At 40.8% G+C, this 16,426-nt stretch overlaps 1 protein-coding gene across 3 annotated transcripts in view; it reads left to right on the top strand.

Annotated features, from left to right (window-relative positions):
- REST (RE1 silencing transcription factor) overlaps window positions 1-16,426 on the top strand; it is a 28,937-nt gene that overhangs the window by 5,433 nt on the left and 7,078 nt on the right. Inside the window, exons 1-3 of one of the 3 annotated variants that reach the window (XM_044418866.1) lie at window positions 1,171-1,294; window positions 5,247-6,166; window positions 13,185-13,268. In XM_044418866.1, coding sequence (XP_044274801.1) covers window positions 5,257-6,166; window positions 13,185-13,268 — 994 coding nt within the window. In that variant the 5' untranslated portion in view covers window positions 1,171-1,294; window positions 5,247-5,256. Of the gene's footprint in view, window positions 1-1,170; window positions 1,295-1,511; window positions 1,802-5,246; window positions 6,167-13,184; window positions 13,269-16,426 lie in introns of those variants that run through there. The other 2 variants (XM_044418867.1, XM_044418868.1) reach the window with 2 other exon arrangements.

Consider the following 16,426-nt stretch of genomic DNA (forward strand, 5'->3'; position numbering starts at 1 on the left):
CCAGCTGTTTGCTGGGGGTGGGAGACACATGAGATATCTAGATGTGTAATTTCCTACAACCATCACCTAGACTTCTCAGACCATCTTAGCTTCAGTAGAAGTATTGCCTCTTGAACTTTACAAGCATATGAACAGTCTTTTGTCAGCACTGGCCTGGTATTGCCCCAGGCAAACCACACTTACTTTTATTTATTACATTTTCATACCTCCCAGTAGCTAAGACTCTGGGCAGTTCACTTACAGCCCTATTTATAGAGGTTTGATAGGAAATTCACAACAATATGTTTAGAATCACATCCCACCGTGGTCAGTGGAGTTTACTGTTGAGTAAGCATAAAAATGCAATTTATGATTTAGGAAATGACTGCATGAATATTTCTTAATGAAACTGTGCAGGCTGAACGTTTCAGGAAGAAAATCTTATTGGAGTGACAAAGGGTAATTCTTGAACTTCTGAAGTAGATGCAGCTCTTGGAAGTGTTGAAGTTGGATCAAACACCCATCAGCTCAGCAGAACTGCTGTTCACATTTTACAGGGCCCACAAGGTCTAAGATAAACCTTTAGTTTGCAATCCTCCATTTTCCAAGTTACATCTGCCCACAGTCACTTCCTTAATGGAGCCTCCAGATTTCTGAATCCAGTGGTACCGGGCAGTTACACAACTGCGTGCACCTACCTAGGCTGTTGGAAAGTGGTGCCTGGGTAGGGTTATCTAGGCAGGAATGGCGGGAGCGAAGCAGGCGCTATGTGCTATATTCTGTGAGGAAATGCTTGCGCGAGGAATGGGAAGGCGGGTCATCAAACGCGGGACTGCACGACTTTGTGACCCCAATAAGCTGACAGCTCCCAGGGAGCGGCTGCATAAACTTGTTTCTGCAGCTTGCCTGAAACCGTAAAAAGAGAAACGGAGGGCAGGGCAGAGCTACCAAACATCCGGCAGGCCGCCCGACATGGCTGCTGGCGGTCGCGCCGCTTAGCTCGGTGGGCTACAGATCGTGCAGGCCTGTTCCGCAGCCAGGCGAATCCCGACCGCGCATACGAGGGAATGGGACGGGAAGCCATGAGAAAGCAAGGCAGGGCAGGGCTGGGCGGCGATTGGCTCGCGCTGGGGTGGGCGGGGCCGCCGCTCCTCGAGGTGGCAGGCCGTTGCCGCTGCCATGCGCGTGGTGAGTGCTGGAATGCGCGCCTCCGCCTCGCAGTGCTGCCATCGTCGTCGGAAGAGCACTCGTCGCCCCGCTGCCTCCTGACTCGTTTCCACTGCGCGAGTGGCCCATCCCGCGGGCGGAAAGGAAGGCGAGTGTCTCGGCACCGGGGTGCCGTCGTGGTGGCTGGAGGGAGGGGTGGAGAGGGGTGGAGGGAGCGAGCGAGCGAGCGAGCGAGCTTGTGGCGCTGTCCAGGGCTGATCTGAAGGCGGCTGGCTGCTGCTGGTGCGCATGGGACGGCGGCGGAGGGGGAGGAGAAAGTGGGTGCGGGAAGCGAGGCTGGCGGGGAGGGCTGGCTGGCTGGCTAGGTGGCTGGCGACGGGGCCTCTAAGAAAGGAAGTCCCTGGAGGAGCCCCCCTCCCAGAAAGACGACTCAGTTTTGCCGGGGAAACTCACTAGCACCAACGGGCCATTAGTTCGCTGTGGCAAACAGGAAGAAAGGAAGTTTGGAAGGGAGAAGCTGCCTTCCCCGCCGTCGCCTCCGGGGCTGGGACTTACAGAAGAGGCCTCAGCGGCGGCCGCAGCAGCAGCAGCCGCCTAGTTAGAGCTGGACAGCGATTTCTGGCCCTCCCCTTCCCGGTTTTGGGCCCCATCACAAGTGAGTTGGAGGTTCGGGAGGGGGTGACCTTGAGCTCTGTGTGTGCGTGGGGTGCTGAATGGATGGATGGGCTGAGCAAGACTCAGTCATCGTCTCCTCCCGATAAGTGGGTCGGAGGTGTGAGCGGGCCTCTACTTCTCCTCCCCTTCCCCCTCTCCCGTTTTCCTTGGAAGGGGAAGGCAGGCGGCTTCGGCTTCCCCCGCTTCATTACAGACGCCCTCCCTTCCTGATCCTTAGTCGGTGGGAGCCCCCCACCCCATCACTTTGCCCAGACCTCGTTGTATGCTTCGAGAGGGAAGGGTAGAGTTGAGGAAGACTCGTTGTTCGGGACTAGGCGTGGGGAGAGGAGTATGTGTGGGGGGTTTTGGAGGGCGGGGAGAGACTGGAGAAACAGCTAAACAAGCTCTCCGGTCGCCCCTCCCCCATAGTTTTCTTGGCCGTGTTGGGGGGAGGCTGTCTCAGGAGAGAAAGGAAACGTCCCACCCCGCCTTCTCTGCAGCCTGCGGGGGGGAGGGGGGGCGGCGGCGGCGGCGGCTCTATGGGTGGGAAAAAGTTGCTAAATCTTCGCTTTCGCTGACTTTTTGGGAGCCCAATAAGGGAAAGTTGGTGGGAAACTGAAACTTTGGGGAGGGGGTGAACAGGAGGCAAAAGGGGGTTTGACGAGAACAGGACCTTGAGCAGCAGAAGCACCGACTTCGGTGAGTTTGTATGTGTGTGCGCGCTGCAGCAAGAGTTTTGCAAAGAGCTGCTTTGTGCTACTTGGTTTTTAGAAAATGGCCGAATGCCTATTTCTGGAATGCAGCAGCAGCCGATGGTGGTTGGGCTGATGGCACACATTAATTTAGTCGTGGGCTTTTTTAAATTGCAAACTTTTTCCCAAACATCTCTTGCTTTAAACTTGCAATTCCTTTGCATTCTTTGCATTGGGAGTAAAAACTCAGTGGGAATTAACGTCCTAGAAAACATGAACATAGGATCAGGCTGCAAGACTCTGAACGGCCTAAGAGTTGTTGGCTTGATACAAATACCTCATTTGGCATTTGAAAACATGCAAACTTTAAAACTGACTCGGTTTTTCTTGCTTTCTCTTGTTGTAGTGAGTTCAGAGTTATGTTAGCTATTAGGATCAGTTGAGTATAGGCCAAAACGCCACGGCATATTCCTTAAGTAAAATCTTTCCACACCCCTGCTGTTGTTTGGCTAATATAACCTGACCATCACACTTATGTTCTTGAGGAACAAGTGTGCATGTGTTCTGAATCTTCAATTCCTGAGCAGAGGAAATCTGTTCTTGTTGTGATGGTGGTTTTAAGTTTGGAAATAAATCCTTGATCACACAAAGATGTGTATCATGGATAACCACCCAATTTTGTTATGAATCTTTGTATTACATGGGTACATTTGGTTTAGAAGTAGTTCAAATTAATTCAGAGTGAGTCTGTTTACATGCTAACCTATTGTAGGGTACCTAAGTGCCTTGTTTATTTGTGCATATAAGAAATTGCTGCTCCAGAAGGAAGAGTAACTGTTCAAAATGGACAGGGGTTTCAGACATCTGACTCCTGAAAAGTTTTGTGTAGTGACTGAACTGTTAAGCAATATAACAGGAAGTAAGGCCCAATGCAGCCTTCTAAAACATTGTGAACATCATTTTACAAGTTGATCTTATCCAGTAACCATTCAGACACTATCAGGGCTGGGCTACTGCTTTCATATCTTGTTCTCAAGCTTCCCAGAGGCTTCTGTCTGGTCACTGTTCAACACATAATGCTGAAATTAGATGGACCCTTTGTTCTGATACTGTGAAGCCGGCCTTATGTACTTAAATATATGGTGCATCATGGGAGTCCATTCTGCTACTTTCCTCTCTCAAGAATGTATAGTCAAGACACCCAAGGTGGTCTAGTCTGCCTTTAATGCACTTTAATTGTTATTAATATATGGAATATGGGTAGGTAGTAGTAAAAGGATGCCTTTACCAAAAACATGCTTATGAAATGGGATTTTTAATCCAGATGAATAATTGCGCTGCTGAAACTCAGTAGTGATAGTTCTTTGGAGTGAGAGCTTGCCTTCTGGGAATTGGCAACTTATTTCCATTAATTATATATGCAGGCAGATGTACACAGACACTCCATTCACACCAGCAACACACAGTCTCTATGTGACATCCCCTGTTCATTTGTATGTACATGCATACCTACACACTCAGCCCTGCTCTGTGACCTTTACTCAGCCATGACCTTAAGTTTTCTGTTAATTCTAAGCACCAGCACTGCCCTATCTCTCTCCCCCCCCCCCCATCCCTTCTAAGAGACCCAGTTAACTCTTTGCCTGGCAGAGACTTCCCTGCATAGGCATAACACGCTGTGACCAGTTGACTAAATGCTTTGGCTTAGAAGATATTGGTATTGTGAAATTAGGTATATTGGGCAGTTTATAGATGGAAGTGTCATTAGTCTTTGCTGTCATGGTTTTCTCTTTTTCTCAATTGTAGTGCTGAAAGTTAGGTCTACTCCTGAGGGGACAGTCTTTGTGTTGAATTATTAGACAAACAATCCTGTATAAATAATTTTTTCATGTGATAAAAAGAGACTAGTTACTCTGGAAAAAATAAAGCATTGTTCAACTGCTGTTATCAGTGAGTGATGGATTATAAAATTACACAACTAAATATCCTTGTATTGGCTTTCTACTTTCAGACTTTCAATAAATTAGACCTTTCTTTCCAAGATATGATTCAAAAGTGATTTTATAAATCCTGTTGCATTTCTCTGTTATGTAGTCCAAAAGTAATAAAATATTTAAAATTTATTTGACAGAACTGTAAGAGAGGGTTCTGTGATTCTGATTAGTACTTTCCCTCAAAAGACTGTTAATTTTTATGAAGCAACAATTAAATTTCAAGTAAGTTATACAGAATTATTTATAATAAATATTAATGAATTACAATAAATACTTCAATACAGTGAGCCTTTAGTGCTGTTCTTGTTATCAGCTTTATTGTTTATCCATTTATTTGAAGTATTTTATCTTAAAAAGGCACCTGAAGTGGCTTCTAAACAATCAGCAAGAAAGACAGCCCCTTCCGCAGACTCAGAATCTAAAAAGTTCTATCACATGAACAAAATGAGATGGGGAGGGAAGAGGAATAGCTTTGCTTCCCATCTCTCCCTGGAGAAGGGCAGAGAGTAGGCCTGGTATTCCTTTTTGGTCTGTCTTCCTCTTCCTCCTTTCTAACAGGACAGTTGAAGTCAGTTAGCTTTGTGGAGGAGCCTGGGGGCAGGGGGAATCCAATTGGAAGTGCCTACACTGCACAGTTAAAAATTTTGATTTGATGAAACTGTTTTTGTCATTTGAAGTGTTCTCAACTAAGGATATTATAAACTGGCATTTTCATAAGTGTGCAGCTCTAAAACACTTTTCTTTCTTTCTTTTTAAACAGAATTGTTAGAATGGCAATGCAAGTGCTGGGGCAGTCTGGTGGCAGCAGCCTGTTTTCTGGCAGTAATAACCTTGGCATGTCATTGTCAAACGATATGTATGACTTCCCTGAACTTTCCAAAGCTGAGCTGGCAGCTCCTCAACTTATTATGTTGGCAAATGTGGCGCTTACAGGAGAAGTTAATGGCAGCTGTTGTGATTACATGGTTGGTGAAGAAAGGCAAATGGCTGAACTGACAACAGTAGGCAATACCAACTTTTCAGACAGTGATGGAGAAGGAATTGATGATGCACAGGGTGTGGAACCCGCCTGTGAAGGCCTGGAGGATATGGATATAGGAGCCCTTAGAGCTCCTGAGGTTCGTAATGTGGAAACTGAAGGGCTGACAGAGTCTTCTGTTCCTCATACCTGTAGCCCAGACAAAGGCTTCCCACTGGAAATGGCAGTTGTCCCTGAGAATGTAGGTGACAAATGTAAAAGTTTGAAAAGCAAGCCATTTCACTGTAAGCCGTGTCAGTATGAGGCAGAATCAGAGAAAGAGTTTGTCCATCACATTCGGGTACACAGTGCCAAGAGATTCATTGTAGAAGAAAAAGCTGAGAAGCATGGCCAGGCTAAAGAAACTGACTCAAGCACTACAGATGAGGTTGATTTCTCCAAGGGTCCGATAAGATGTGATCGCTGTGGCTACAACACTAACAGGTACGATCACTATCTGGCTCACTTAAAACACCACAACAAAGCAGGAGAAAATGAGAGGGTCTACAAATGCACCATCTGCACATATACAACAGTCAGTGAATATCATTGGAAAAAGCATCTAAGAAACCATTTTCCACGGAAAGTATACACATGTTCACAGTGTTCCTACTTCTCAGACCGGAAGAACAACTATGTTCAACATATTCGAACACATACAGGTGAGTGGTATGTTTCCTTGTGTCTGGGTATAATAGACTGACTAGTGAGCTTGTGTTAAGTAGAATTGATTATATTTGTACTTGTACAATGTCTTATTAGAAATTGTGCTTAGAGATTTAACATTTCCTGTTTTTAAACAACCAGCTTTGCAGCCAACATTTTGGGTTGATCATATGCTATGGCTTTTGGATAAAAAAATAAAATTAAACTGAATTGATCATAGTTGTATGTCTACTCTTGCTATATTAGCAAATTTACCTATTGGAGAGAATCCTATTCCTAAAATGATTTTTTAATTGAACAAAAAATACCTAGTTCGATTTTCTTAATTTTTAAGATTGCTCTGATTGTTTTACTCAAATTTACTGCTCTGTACTGCAGTTCACTATGAATAAAGCTAGATTTGTCCTTTGGTATCTGAGTTTGCAGTGTTGTAGAAGTACTCGGCTTGATTTGTTCATGGCTTGGTTATGAACTTTTTTACTTAGTAAAAATGAAAGTGTACAAATATTGATTAGAATGAAAAGCTTCAATCTGGAATCACTTTATTCTGGAAGAATTTTTGCCTTTTACCCTGGGTCAGATTGTAGAATACAGACTTAAGGTAGATATAGTGAGTTGCATTTTGAGTTAGTTTTCAGAGTGCAAGTTTTGGTAATGGTTTCTAAATTCAGGGAGATGGGTTTAAGGATCAGGTCATTTTGAGAAGGCTAAATTTGTCAACAGCTATTACTTGTGACAAGCTAATTGGAATATTTCTGTTCAGAGATACTCTTAAATACAAGATGTACCTAACAAGCAACAGGGGATGGCAGTTTTCATCAGGTTTGTGAACTTTCAGAGATAGCCTCCTGACTAGTGTCAGAAATGGAAAGCTGGACTTGCCAAGCCCTGGTGTGATCCATTAAAGTAATTCATGTTCTTATAGGGCTTTTTCCATAACAGCTTATAGGAAAGTTAAACTGCCTCTGATTTTAATTGAAGTTTATAGAGGAAACTTACTTTCCTTATCATGTTGTCACTTAGACCTGAAAATTTTAGGCTATTTTAAAAGGATAAATGCCTAATTCATAAGTGTTTCTCTGGGATCTATTGAAAATTTACTTCTGTTGTGTATCTTGCTTATTCTGTTGGGAATGATATTAATGCCAGTACTATAAACACTAATGGGCAGGCTCTACTACTTAGTGTTGTTTTGTTTTCTGATTTAGCATTCATTCACATTGGAAAGTACAGATGTATCTTGTTACATTTTAGGTAAACTCAATTTTGAGTTACTTATTCCAATCAAGTATATATTTATGTTTTGAAAATTAACCCTAATAAGGGAACAATGATGGTTTGTGCTTTGAAAATACTTTGCACAGTCAGCTAATTTGTTTTCCTTTGCTCAGCCTTTTTCTAGTTGTTTGTGTAAATCCCTCACAAAACATGTGGGAGAATTTTTTTTTACATAAATGCAGAAAAGGAAAATAACAAAATTGCCAGAACCACCAGAAGTAAATTTGATATGTGAAGCTAACTGTGCTTTTGAAATGCTATCAGAAATGATTTATATGATGGCTGAAATACACAGCACACTAATGTATAGTGTGCTGCTTACCCTCTCTCTTTTTTTAAACATACCCAGTATGGGCCCATGTACTTACTTGTCTGGGTAGTTGCTTGTTTTTCTAAATTCCCTGCCCCCCCCCCCCAAAAAAAAAAAAAAAAAGAGCAAGCTTCAGCTCATGCCAGTGGTAGCTTTTTATTTGGTCGTCTTTGTGTGTGCGCTGCGGGGAAGTTGAATTTAGGAAAGCAATAGAAGTCTTAAATCTTGCTACCTGTGTGAGTGGTCCCAGTCCAGATCAGGACCAACACACTTCCTTGTAAGAAAGAAAGAGAGGATATGCAGGTATTTGTATTTATTTAAAGCATGCTAGTGGCCATTTTGAATATTTAACCCTCAGTAGGAGTGGGGATTATCATGGTTTGTTGTGGTTGTTTTAGCCTCACACAACTGATGTTGTTCAAGTTCAGATGACTTGATAAACCATGGCCACTCCCCATCAGAGGGTAATATTGAAAAAACAAGCTTCAGTGATCATGGGAACTGTCTCCAGTCATGGAAGAAAAGGCTATAGTCAACTGGGAGTGAAACTGGCTATATATTATCTTCATTATTAATCCATAAGTTGTCTTTAAGTGTGAACTTAAAATGTGAAGTAAAGGAACAACACAGGAAAGAAAAAGAGATATTCAGCATTTGTGTTCCAGTATTTTCATACTAAGTCTGCAAGCCTCTACCTACTTGCCTGGGAGTAAGTCTCACTGAACTCAAAGGAACTTATTTTGGCACAGTTGTGCTATGAAACTGTTATGAGTGCTAGTCGTGAGAAATTCTCTATATGGGAATATTTTAAATACATTTTCCATATGTAAAAAAGAAAGCATGCAAAATGTATGAAGTGAGACAAAAGTTCCCAAGATGTAAATAGTATTTCATTTGATCATAAATTAATTTGGCTTAGGGGTCAAATTTTGTTCACTCTTCAGAAAATATATGAAAAAGTTTAATGGGAAACTTGATTTAAATTAAAAATTTTCTTCTTGATTTAAATTGTCTTCATTTAAAAAATGCATGCTGCCTCTAGGCATCTGTGTGGCCGCTGTCGGGAACAGAATACGTATCTACATAGGCCACTTTTGACCATAATGACTTGGAATGATGGAAGTTGTAGTAGAGAAGGCTGAGATAGGGTTTTATTTGATCCAGCAGGTCTGTTGTAATATTATTTTGTTCATTTGTCAATGAACATTCCAAACTTGTGAGCTCTAACAGCTGGTATAATCAGGCTTAAAGGACCTAGCACCAGTGGATGATCAGTTTATAATGACAGATCTGCATTTCCCAAATGACTGGCACCCCCCAAATCTTAAAATCCAGTAGTTCTTATTCCCAATCAGAGCAAGCTGCATTTGTATAACTGCATTTGCCGATAGCCATCCTTAGTTGCCATTGTTCACCTTGAAATTTAGATTGTAAGTTCAATGAAATGCAGACCAATTGTTTATGAAAGTCTGTACAGCGCACAGTGAAGGAAATTAGGAGGGTGAGTACTCGGAGGCGGGCTTTCTCTGTGGTGGCGCCCAATCTATGGAATGCGCTCCCCGGAGAGGTCCGCCTGGTGCCGTCGTTTTTTGTTTTTTGGCACCAGGTGAAGACTTTTTTATAAAAATGTCATTTTAATTGTTAATAGTATTTATTCATTTTATTCTTTGGCCAGGGTGACTTAATTTATACTGTTAATTTATATTATATTATTTTATGGATGTGAGCCGCTCTGAGGCTTCGGCGAATGGGGCGGCATAGAAGTCTCCTGAATGAAAGAAAGAAAGAAAGAAAGAAAGAAAGAAAGAAAGAAAGAAAGAAAGACTGACTGACTGACTGACTGACTGACTGACTGACTAACTAACTAATACTACTGCACTTGATCTTGCCCTTGCTATTGGGACCAAGGCCTGGTGTTAATGCAGCACTATGTTGAATTGCTGATGGGTTCCTGCCCTCGATGGTATTCTACAGAGACAGCAGTTTAGGCAGTTGTAGCATTGCTCGCCCAGGTGGCATTCAAGGGTTATTGGGACCATGTAGCCACCTCCTGGCCTTTGGACCACTGTACCTTTCTTCTGTTACAAGGGTTCTTTTGGCAAGCGAGGAAGCCTGTTAGCAGTGTTTCATTTTCCAGCCAGAGGCTAGTGCTTTAGCCACCAGGATAGCAGCAATGGTGAAACAGCACTTGACTGTACATATAGAATCAGGCAGCATATAAACTATTTTTGTACAAGGATTTCTTCCTACAGTTGTTGTTAAGTGGTCTTTCTGTTGTATACTAATTACAAATAATATGTTATTGATTCATAGAAACTGCAGCTTCACATTGTACATTTTCGTTCAGATTTTAGGTTGATAAATCGTGTTCAGCCACCACTGTTCAGGTGGAAAGTCCTTTCAAGATGGAAGACAATTCTATACACAGAAGAAACAAATTCTGTTTTTAGTTGTTACTGAGTTGTAGAGGGTTTTTAAAATAATTTCAGCAATTCTTTACCCTATTATTGTTACCAGAGCTGGCAGATAGGATTCTGTAGAAACAGCAGGAAAGTGATCTTACTCCCCTTTACCTGAATTCTGCTTGCATGGTTGGGTTTTGAATCCTTTAGTAGCTTGAACTGCAGAAATTAAAAAGGAATATTATATAGCCAGGAGAAACTTCACATGATAATTTCTTTGTATAAAAACCCTTAAAGGACAGGGCACAAGAGCAGGTTAGTCATTGTTACTTATACCTTAAGAAAGAATCTTTTTCTAAGTATAATATATTTTCCCGATGTATAAATAAAATGCTCATTAGAAGGTGAGCATGTAATGAATAGTTGAATTATATGTGGAGTTTGTTTCCTTGTTGTGATGTTTATATTTGTATTAAGTGACTTACTAAACAAAAGCTAAGTCTCAGTGTGCTTGTTAAAAAATAAATATGTGAAGCAGACACCAAATAAGTGGTAACACTAAAAGTGAGACCTAAGAGGAAGGAGAGAAAAGAGATGTCCCCATGTTGTAGATAAATGAGCTTTCCCTAGCATGATGCCCTCCAGTTTCCACAATCCCTAAGCATTGGCCATGCTGGCTAGAACTAATGGGAGTTATAGTTGTAACACATGGAAGATGCCACATTGAAGAAGACTGAAATAAACCGTAAGTTTAGTCACTTTGGTTCTTTGCTGCTTTAATGAAATTGATAGACTGGGCCAAACAACGTGACATTTAATCAAATGTTTTGTCCTTGTGTGCAGAATTTTTCTTTCAGAAATGGTCACTGTGGGACTCAACCTGGATCAGAATCCTAGTGGAGGAGTAAGGGAGCCTTTAGCCTTTTGTTTGTGGGCAGAGTGGGAAGACTTCAGTCCTCCCACTGTAGTCCAGATTGAGGAGGCTTCAACTGCATTTTGCATAAGTAAAATGTTTCATTGAGATGAATGGGAATTTGTAAACTCAGAATGTTAAGCCCAAGTTGCTTTTGCAACTGCAGCAAGAGGCAAATGGCCCAAACCTCGTTACTCCTTGGTGAGGCTCTAGTCTGAATTGGAAGCCTTGTACTGAATTTCAGGAAAAAAATTCTTGTACACAAGGGCAAACCACATGATTAATGTCATGCATTGTTTGGCCCTGTGTAAAAGCTATATCCTAGCAAAAGGACTTCTAAAGTAAATACAATGGAAGTGTTCTTTTTTAACTCTTACTGATCATATGTGTAAGGATTAATATTAGAAGTAGTACATTTGAGAACTAGCATAAAATGGAGTTCAGTAAATCTGGGAGCCATGCTCTGGCTATTGCAGGAAGAAGTATCTTATACACAAGGGCAAACCATGTGATTAATGACCTGGGTGGGGAAGGTTGCCTGGAGATCAGGGTAGGTAGGGTGGCCAACTACAGATTTTGGCTTAGCCAGGTGAAAATGGTAGATTCCTGATTTGTACTGTCAGTTCAGATCTGAACGAACTCAGCCTCAAGTCTTCTAAGTGTGGTGGGGGACTTGAGGGAGAATTTGAAATTTGTGGTGTATGTGTTGTGGCTTGGAGAAAGTTGGAAACAGTGGGAAAGGGTGCTGCCATACTTTATCTTCTTTGGACTGCTGCAGAAATTAGAACCAGTTGGAGGTAGTGGTGGTTGTGGTGGAATGCTTGTCAGAAAACCAGATATATTTGTTTCTGATTATTGGATTTTGTGGATGTCTGGCTGAGAATATGAATCAGGAATCCCCTTATTTAATTTTTGCATCAGTCATGAATTAACTAAGCAGCTTCAGGCTAGCCATTACTTTTCATCAGCAATACTCGAATAATACCACCCAGGGAGTCCTGTGTGGGACTATTGGGTGCAGTTTATAAATCTAGTAAATAAATACATAAATACTGACTTGGCTTGTAGTGGTGTTGTAAACATTAGAAATATAATAAGTATAAACCACTTAAATGCTTACAAATTACACATGCACACTGCTAGCATACAGCTTGTGACAGTTATTTTCTGTCTGAAAATTATCTGAACCTTTTTCTTTCCAAATTGTAAATCAGTGTCCTGGTTCACATGATTTAACCAACATCTTTTCCTTTGCTTATATTTCTGGGTTTCTTCCAACAATCCAGAGTATCAGATTCATACATAATGGGGCATCTCTGGGTAGTTCAGCAAACTGAAAATGGGTGAGTGGTCAGGTGCCATATAACAAACTATAATTTGTTAATGGTGGGTTGTTCATTATGTGCAAACGAATCCAGTCACACCATTATAGATGAAAATAGTTTTTAATGGAAATTTTTTTGGTTGGATGCAGAGTTAATCATGCTAAGAGAAGATGTGCTAAAGTCGGTGCATCCAATCATGTGTTAGTCATGATTGTCTTAAGTCCCATTGATTATTTGCCTTTAATCATATACACCTGGCAACAGTCATATTTCTAGAGGAGAGTTAGTCTTAAGGTGAAAGAAGTCAACTTTTAAAAGTATAATCAATATTATAACTATTTGCCAGATATATTGGACTACAGGAGTAAAATGTTTACAGCAATATTCTTAGGCCTGGTCTAGCATGAAACAGTATTTTTCTACCTTGTTTCTTATAAAACTGCCCACTTGTTTATATGTTTGGACTATGACAGACAATGTGATCTATTATCCGGGAACCCTCCTTGAAGGAGGTTAGGAGAGAACATACTTGGGGGAGGAGGGCCTTCTCTGCGGAGCTGCCCTGGCTATGGAATGCACTCCCCAGAGAGGTCCGCCTGGCTTCGACGTTATATGCTTTTTGGTGCTAGGTCAAGACCTTTTTATTCTTCTGTAATTTTAATGTTTAATATTTTAACTATGTTTTATGCTCAGTTGTGGATTATTTTGTATTATTTGGGTGTATATGTATCTAATAAACAAACAACAATTTAATATAATGCTTTGTTCTCTTTTTTTTTTTCATAGGAGAACGTCCTTATTGTTGTTCTATGTGTCCTTATTCAAGTTCTCAGAAGACTCACTTAACCAGGCACATGCGCACTCACTCAGGTTGGTGAAAGAGCCACTCAAAAGAGCTCTGGTGGCTATGTTTGCTACATGCTTAATATACCAGTGCAGGGTAAGCATTGTTAAGTCTGCAGGCCAGATATGACCTTCAGTGGGTCTCCACCAGAAGCCACCTGTAGGTGAGTTACTACATGGTAGCAGTGTAGTAGTACATGGGCTGAGTTGGCAGGTTGTATTGTGTTATTGCTGTTAAATATTAAATAAGTTTAATAGTGGTCATTCATCAGGTGAATTTGCAGCAACCCAACCTACTAATAAGCTATGCACTGTGTGTTGTTCATGGAACAATCCATAATGCACATGGCACATGATTGGGCTCACTATGGGCTGTCTCTTCTTCCTCAGTTGACCAGTAGGTATCTCAGGGGACTTGGTGGCTGAAGCTTCCTTGTTTCCTTTCCTTGCTCTACTGACAACTCATTTTCGGTCACCTCCTTTCCTTTTTTTCCTTCTGAGATCTTTTTCCACTCTCTGCTAGTGAAAGGCACTGACAACACCTCACATTGAAGCACACATCCTTAGTTCATCACCTTTTTCAAAGTATTTTTTTGGTACCAGAAATGTGTGCAAACATTTTTATAATTCAGAAATATCTTTCAATGCCATAGTAAGTATCTGCAGTCAAAGTGCAGTTGATGCCAGTCATAGGCATTGACCAAATGAGATTGCAAATAAATTACTTTGTTACTTTGCTTCTCACTTTACAGCTTGCAAATAGCAAGCTGTAAAGTGAAAAGCAAAGCCATGAAAAGATCTTTTCCTGTGAAAAATGGTAATGAGTATATCACCCTCATTGCATCAGAGTGGATAGAACTTAAATCAATTTAAATTATGATTTGAATCACTAGTCAGTAAGGCTAGATTTAAATCATGGATTTCTACATAATTTGCATGCATGACCTGTCTTACCCATAGGTAGAGGAATTTCATTAAAATATTCCCAAACTGGGTATTTTCATACAGGTGACTGCCATTACAGATTTATAGGTTTTCTCCTCCACAGAAAGAATATTATGATAAACCACAAAAAGTTTCAAAGACTTGTGGAGCATTCGGCTCAAAAGGGTTCACTTTCATTTTTACTGCTTCCCCCTCCCTTCTCACACTTAGCTTATTGTGCAGGTCTATTCCACTCCCAACAATCCTCTTCTATTCATAGAATCTTTTGAAACATAGCACTTAAAAGGTACTAGCTTGATTCTGTGTAGATAGATCTGCAAAGGAACAAGGCAGTTAAGGTATTTTTCTCAACTCTTTATTTTGGAACATTTTTGTTGTGAAGAAATGGCAGATGAATCTTTGCAGACACAAATTCACAGTTTTCTCAAAACCAAACATCTCTGATAATACGTTCTAGATAGAAAAATGCCCAATAATTTTACAGAAACCTCTGGAAAAGCATGATGTTGTGAATGGATTAATGGAATTCATTTCATAATATGAATTCGTATTCATAATGTGAATAAATAAATTTACCAAAAAAAAAAAAACATTGCATGAATATACAGCCTCATGCTACATAATTAAAACTAATCCTTATTTCATGATCTTTGGACTATAATGTATCTTCAGTAGAAAACTATCTTTAAATATATTTTTTCCTCAAAAAGCATTTTATTTAAAAAATCAAATCTGTTTCAAATAAAAACCATTAAAAACTTTATTTTTTAATAATTGAGTTTTATCCACCCTACTTTGCAACAAGTTCCACTAGTTCTAAAGACCTTACAGTTGCTGGTGCCCTCCCCCTCTTCCATCCTTTCCTGAGACAGTTTAGTGCTCAGGAATGGAGGAAGTGCATCCTGCTCCATTTACAAGAATATGAAATTTTGCAGCTTTCTTTTAAAAAAGGATTTTTCACAGGGATAAGTTGAGGGAAAATACACAGTTGGAAATAACAATAATTCCTCAGTTGAAATAGTTCTCGAGGGAGAAAACGACTATAAGGACAGCCAGTATTTAACTGGTTCTTTAGCCCAGTTTTCAAGTCCTCTGTTGGACTTTGGAACATTGGTATCAGACCACCCTAACTAATACTACTACTAATTATTATTACTACTGCTGCTAACTGTCACCATTTTATGAGATTGACCAATAAGTAGGAGTGGAACCACTGAAGTACAGTGCTCGAGTCCCATCCCATAGAGCGTATCTTATAGACTTCTATGGCAGGACAACTAAGTACCAAGTTCCCAGCACCAGGCCCAAATCTAAACTAGAATTAGTCTAGATGCTTCACAGTAGCTAGAATTCTGAACAATGTTCAACCTCTGGCAGCTTATGCTTACTGCATGTCATGCTTTCTTACAATATCTTTTCAGATCCAAGCTGTCAAAATCATAGAATGCCTCAGCACTCTGTGGGCTTCTTCCCTGAGTGCAACTTGCTTCATGGAACATTTTAGGGATGAGGCACAAGAGCAATTTGAAAGGATGCTGCTAGTATGTACAATAGTACAATATTTTCTGTTGGATTTCCTTTAGATTGTCTCATGTCTGATCCCTAAATTGTGTTTAGAACAGGTACTGAAGGGAAACAGGGAAAGGAGGCAGCTTCTGAAAGCAAAAACATGGGGGAAAATAGGGGCATGTAGCTTGCCTGCATGACCCTTTAGGTTGTTGGAGTTAATCCATAGCTTGTTATTGATTTAACTGGTTGGTTTTTGAGTCGCCAAATAATACAGGGTCTGGGTTCAGATGGCAGCTGCATAGCCTACGGAGGTGACTGTTGAGGATTCCGCTCTAAGTGGAAGAGGCAGGTGTGCTACAAGCAGCACATCTGCTTGTGCAGAACAGCCCATGGGTTTTTAGATGGGTGGCATCCTTTGGTTGAGACAAAAATGCAGTCAGCTAAATGTGATTTTGGATAATCTGATTGTTGGACAGTTTACCAGAATAAATTAATTTTATCTGCAGAATTGTTTTCTAGGTGCTGCTTATTTAATTTACTTAGTTAATTTTGTGTCAAAAAGCAGTGGTCAACCTGTGGCTCTTCAGAAATTTTGGTCCTCGATTTCTGTTATCCCTCATCATTTGTTATGTTTGATATAGCTAGTGGTGACTCCCTAATTTAAAACTGAATTGCCACAGCAGATTTCTATTTTTCTTGTTGCTTCACACTCAGATTTAATGCTTTGAACT

Source organism: Varanus komodoensis, unplaced genomic scaffold (genome assembly GCF_004798865.1).
Source record: "Varanus komodoensis strain SLA01 unplaced genomic scaffold, ASM479886v1 scaffold94, whole genome shotgun sequence".
NCBI lineage: Eukaryota > Metazoa > Chordata > Lepidosauria > Squamata > Varanidae > Varanus > Varanus komodoensis.